Below are 5,796 nucleotides of genomic sequence, written 5' to 3'. Positions count from 1 at the left end.
CGACACGTGGGGTCCCTTGCAGCCTCCTGTCACAACTGGGTCAGGAGCAGGTGGATCTTCTGCGTCCATGCAACCCATGCAGCCTCTCCTCGCGCGCTGGCCAACCGCCCCGAGCCGCGTCTACACGAGGCGCTGCAAGTCTGCCCCAGCAGAAACTGCTCCTGGTGCCGGCACACGCCTCGAAGAGGATTCTGTCCAGAGAGGATCACCACTGGGATCAGCTCCGGGATCTTCTGTGTCGGCACCACCATCAGCGGAAAATGGCACTGATTTGTCCTGGCCGCCACGGACACATCTCCAAAAAAGGGTAATTAAGGCTGTCAACTATAAGCACATTACAAAGTTTGGTTTGGCATGTTCCACAGGTGAACCTCGTACCCTTCAAGAGGCATTTGATGACACTAGATGGAAACAAGCAATGGAGGAAGAGCACATGGCTCTTCAGAGAAATAAACACATGGCATCTCGTTCCCCCACAGCAAGGTAAAAATTTAATTGATTGCAAGTGGGTTTTCAAGATCAAAAGAAAGTCTGATGGAACTATAGATCGTTACAAAGCTAGGCTTGTTGCAAAGGGTTTCAAACAGAGATATGGTATAGACTATGAAGATACCTTTAGCCCTGTTGTAAAAGCTGCAACCATTCGTCTTGTTTTATCCATTGTTGTTTATAAGGGATGGTGTCTTAAACAACTAGATGTGCAGAATGCGTTTCTTCATGGTGTTCTGGAAGAGGATGTGTATATGAGAAAACCTCCTGGTTTTGAAGACAAAACTTCACCTTATCATGTGTGCAAATTTGATAAAGCTATCTATAGTTTGAAACAAGCCCCTAGAGCTTGGTACTCACGCCTCAGTCACAAATTACAAGCTCTTGGATTTGCCCCATCTAAGTCTGATACATCATTGTTTATTTATAAGCGGTCAAAAACATCTATATTTGTGCTTATCTATGTTGATGACATCATTGTTACTAGCTCTTCCAATGAGGCAATTGCAGGCCTTCTCAAAGATTTAAAAGCTGAGTTTGCTTTGAAAGATCTAGGAGACTTGCACTATTTCTTGGGAATTGAGGTAAAGAAAGACGGAGATGGTCTTCATCTTTCTCAAGAAAAGTATGATGCTGATCTAGTAAGAAGAGCTGGATTACAGGGGTGAAAACCATCACCAACACCCTTATCTAGCTCTGAAAAACTAGCTCTCACTGAAGGAATTCTCTTGAATCAAGAGGATAGCACTAACTACAGAAGCCTGATAGGTGCACTTCAGTATTTGACCCTTACAAGGCCAGACATTTCCTTTGCTGTTAACAAAGTCTGTCAGTTTCTTCATGCTCCTACTGATATTCATTGGACTGCTGCCAAGCGTATAGTTAGATATGTGAAAAATACCTTGAGCACTGGTCTTACATTCAGCAAATCTTCATCTACTCTAGTCAGTGCATTTTCTGATTCAGACTGGGCAGGCTGTGTGGATGACAGACGTTCAACTGGTGGTTTTGCTGTATTCTTTGGACCTAACCTTATTTCTTGGTGTGCAAAGAAACAAACAACAGTGTCTAGATCTAGCACAGAGGCAGCGTACAAGGCCTTGGCAAATGCTACATCTGAAATTATTTGGGTTCAATCTTTACTTCGAGAGCTTGGTGTTAAACTTATTCAAGCCCCATGTTTGTGGTGTGACAATCTTGAAGCCACTTATCTAGCAGCTAATCCAGTCTTTCATGCCAGAACAAAGCATATAGATATTGATTTTCACTTTGTCAGGGAAAGAGTTGCAAACAAACAATTGGATATTCGATTCATTCACTCCAGAGATCAGGTTGCGGATGGTTTTACTAAAGCTTTGCCCACTCGCAGCTTTGAGGAGTTTAAACGTAATCTCAACTTGACCAAGTTGTGATTAAGGGAGGATGTTAAACCGATTGAGATATTATGTGTAGATAGAATACTTGTGTATCAAGTTAGGATAGATATTCGGTTAGGACTTATCTCTAGTTTAAACCGAATATCCTCTATCTCTATCTCTTGTATTCAAATTACTTGTATGCATATCTCAGGGTTGCGCCTGACTATATAAACACGAAACCGTCGCCCTAACCGGTACGACGCTTCTAGCTATTTCTACAGGCATGGCTGCCTATCAGCCACTCATTGGATATGTACAAATATTGTGCTATAACAAGGGTTGTATTTTTTCCAACAAAAGGTCACTTACACATAAACAGTGTGAATAAATGAACAAGGAGTAGCATAGCGATCATTATTTTGGACCAATCCAACTTCAGTAACAGGGAAGGTTAAAAAAACCTTCTACAATGGAGAAGAGGCCTGTTTTTTCTCCTTGATTGCCTCCTGGACAGACTTCAGGACTGATGGCATCAACTGTTTATTTGTAGCAATGATGCCTGTGTCACGATCAAGAAATCTTCCTTTCGAGAAATCGAGATCGTTTCCTGAGGCATCTTTAACTACACCTCCAGCTTCTGGGAAACATCAGAAAAATAAAAGTAAGAAATGTGTATTCTTCAGTTGAGTTCCTTGTTTCAAAAAACAGAGAGAAATGTTCTTACCCGTGACAACAATTGAGCCAGCTGCATGATCCCATATTGTTTCCCTGTAACCCTCGTCTGGGAAACGCCAGTAAATGGCACCATCTCCACGGGCCACAGCACCATATTTTGCTTGGCTATCTATTCTGATTGGAGGAGCTTGGACACCAAGTTTCTACTAGCACTCAAACACAGAATTAGTTTCTACTCCAATGGATACAGCCTAAGCAAAGAGTGATCAAGATCAAACCTCCGCTACAGATCCAGTAAAATCACGCATCGTGTGTGCTCCTTCATAGGATTCAAAGAATGAGGCATTGACTGGATTGTCGATGGTACAAACACTAATCTGTAATGAAAGTTAGCCAGAAGCAAGTCAATCGCAAGAAAATAAAAGATGTCACAAAGGTACAAATAGCCTTAACTGATTAAAATCAAATTAAAGAGATTGAAAGTGGTAATGACCTTTTGTGGTGGAGAGCCATCCAAAGACTGCTCTTCAGCACCACAACCGATTGCAGCTGAAAAGAGGGCCCCGGTTTTATCTCTTGATGAGCTATCACTGAGGTTACTTATTGATGTCAAAGGAAGATTTGGACATCCCAACACACCTAAGACAACTTTGCCCTCATCAAGCAGTGCCAGTGCAATGGCATATTGGCCTCCTCTCACGAATCTGAAACAAGTTATTAAGACAAAACCAAGATCAAAATGTATTATAGGCAAAGATAGTAACAACATGAGGTGTCATCAAATGACTGCAATGTCTTTCTTTTCAAACAATGCTATTAGTGTTCACGATTAATCAGTTTAGAGTGTCTAGTTAAAATATGGTGCATGCAAGAGAAGTACTTAATCTTGCCAGTTAACCGATCAGTTGTTCGCACTTCACAGGCTATTCCAGAAAAGAGAGCCGCGTATAGTTTACATGGAACTGCTTCACTAAATTTCCATAGTAACATTTGCATCTCTACTACTTAAATAAGATCGTTGGTAAAAGAACTCATTCCCGTATGCAGAAATTGGAGTCAATGGTCGGGACTTCAGTTGTTTGAAAGAAGGCAGTGGAGCCTGCTACCTTGAATAATTAATGATTAGAAAAACGCACAACAAATTAAAGCACCAATGCTGGTTTTGGTAAGCAAGAAGGCAGCTGTAGAAACTACTACAATAGATGGTGCAATTGGCGGAAAAAACAGACAGTTTTTTATCGCATTAGGAGAATGTGAAACCTGCAGGTTGGAGTTATCATAGCTCACCCTTTAGTCCCATCAATTGGATCTAGAACCCAATGTCGGCCAGATGGACCACCCTCGGACTTCCCGGTATCAAGTGCAGAGAGGATAGCTTCCTTAGATAATAAAATGTTGTATGAACCATCCTCAGCGAGAGTTTTGTTTACGAGATCAGTAATGCGCTCCAGAATTTCGTCAGCGCCATCCTTTCTCAAGTCTTCTGAGTCCTACGTACGTACACACACTCAATTGGAGAATACTTGTGTGTTATACACAGAAATAATTTAACAGAAACACAAGTGATTTACCTCCTCGGCCACCATAGAAAAGGAACCAGAGGTTACTTCCATATTTAACACAAGACTCACCAATACCTGAGATCCTACATGTATGAAAAGAAAATCATCACCCGAATGGGAAGTTGAGTGAACGAACAAGTTTCAAATGCGAATGTAAACTGATGAAGATCATACGACCCTAAATGTTCTTTACATCCCTGAGCCATGTCATTCAGAAATCTTAACATCTCCATGTAAGTTAAATCAAGAAAAACAACGGAAATCTGTCGACCGACTTGAGTTACGGTTCAAGCATGAGGTCTGGCCAATTGAGCATCAAACAGCAGATACAGGCACTTGGAGGTAGTAAACAGTTACAGAGTGAGCATGTACCATAATCAGCTACGGTGACAGGAGTCTTATCCGCCTTAGATTGAATGTCTGACTGCACGATTTCCTGCTGCACCGTCTGAGGAAGGAGGAGTCACAGGTCAAACGCAGTAAGTTCCAAGTGCAGCAGCGATGCATCAACAATCTGAATAGCGAAGCAAGAAAGTTTGCAATCGACATGCTCATCTAAGCGTGCCTACATTAACATACTTCAAATCTAGAGTTGATTACGCTTGTAAGGTGGTCACTTCGCCATGTTGACCATCAGCCAGCGTTGCTTCTGCGGGTAATTTCGGAGGAACGGTGCAGGAAAACCAAGCAAGACAAGGCACGGTCCTGCCAGCGGCCGGCGGCGGCGGCGCGAACGCGGTTTCCGCCGAGCAGCGTCCCCAGGGGGGACTCGGCACAGGAAGGAAGGAAGGGAGGAAGGGGGTTGGGATCCGAGGAAGGGCACCTGGCATAGGCGGGCGGCGAGGGAGACGGCCTTCTTCGCAGCGCCGAGCTCGACGGCGTACGGGGGATTGCCGGCGGGCCGCGACATTGCCAATCGATTGGGCGGCCGGCGGCGGTAGGTGGGGCGGGCACGGGCAGGTCGCGCTGACGCTGCAACTTTGTCTTCTCCTCTTTCTCTTTCTGTTCCAGCCAACGGCAGCGATCAATCATAAGCCGAGTAGAAACCCTTTTCATTTTTGTATGCGATTGTGATGTGATGTGATGTGGGTGTATTTGTTGTGTGATGCATGGAAGAAAGTCATCGCTGATGAGCAACCAATGGTTAAGATTCCATTGCAGAAGAACTTTTTTTTTTTGCGACGAATTCTCACAACTTTATTGATAAAAAAATGTTTGCATCAGCCAACAGGCTGGTCACCAGGAAACTGGAAGTTTCAGAAAGCCAGCTCTCGGTAGCCCCGTTGGCGCAAGCACGCTTGGCACACAGGTGAGCTGGACCGTTCGCTGCTCTTATTACATGCTGAATTACAAAGGAGGAAAACATAAGAGAAAGCTCTTCGATCTCGGAGAAGATAGTGGCCACCACAGAGCGACCATCACGGCGATCACGCCAGAGGTTAACCACCTCCAGGCAATCTGTCTCTATAGTAACTTCGGAGAAACCCCGAAGACTTGCGAAAATGACACCTTCACGCATAGCCAAAGCTTCGGCAATCAGAGGATCGGTGATCCCAAGTTGGGGTTTGCCCCAAGCCCCCAACAAGGAGCAACTGGAGCGCGCCACCCTGCCTGCAGCACTACGGTGGTTCAAAATATCCACCGCCGCATCCGTGTTAATCTTGACGAAGCTTCCCTCAGGTGGCTGCCAACCGTACCCGGGCAGTATCGCG

At 44.4% G+C, this 5,796-nt stretch overlaps 1 protein-coding gene across 2 annotated transcripts; it reads right to left on the bottom strand.

Annotated features, from left to right (window-relative positions):
* Nucleotides 1-2,159: 2,159 nt before the first annotated feature.
* Nucleotides 2,160-5,102, bottom strand: LOC123410274 (3'(2'),5'-bisphosphate nucleotidase-like). Of its 2 annotated transcripts, XM_045103183.1 has the most exons (9): nucleotides 4,908-5,102; nucleotides 4,457-4,532; nucleotides 4,094-4,167; nucleotides 3,810-4,012; nucleotides 3,162-3,226; nucleotides 3,016-3,071; nucleotides 2,801-2,899; nucleotides 2,572-2,725; nucleotides 2,160-2,484 (listed from the first exon to the last, which is right to left on the bottom strand). In XM_045103183.1, the coding sequence occupies exons 1-9, from the start codon at nucleotides 4,992-4,994 to the stop codon at nucleotides 2,312-2,314; spliced, it is 987 nt and encodes a 328-aa protein (XP_044959118.1). In that variant the 5' UTR covers nucleotides 4,995-5,102; the 3' UTR covers nucleotides 2,160-2,311. The 2 variants fall into 2 exon arrangements, with proteins under 2 accessions (XP_044959118.1, XP_044959117.1); XM_045103182.1 differs by having other exon boundaries at nucleotides 3,016-3,226; nucleotides 4,908-5,101.
* Between the last annotated feature and the right edge of the window lie 694 nt (nucleotides 5,103-5,796).

Source organism: Hordeum vulgare, chromosome 7H (assembly GCF_904849725.1).
Source record: "Hordeum vulgare subsp. vulgare chromosome 7H, MorexV3_pseudomolecules_assembly, whole genome shotgun sequence".
In the NCBI taxonomy this organism is placed as follows: domain Eukaryota; kingdom Viridiplantae; phylum Streptophyta; class Magnoliopsida; order Poales; family Poaceae; genus Hordeum; species Hordeum vulgare.
Note: the sequence above shows the minus strand (reverse complement) of the source record. Positions and strands in the feature narration are given on the sequence as shown.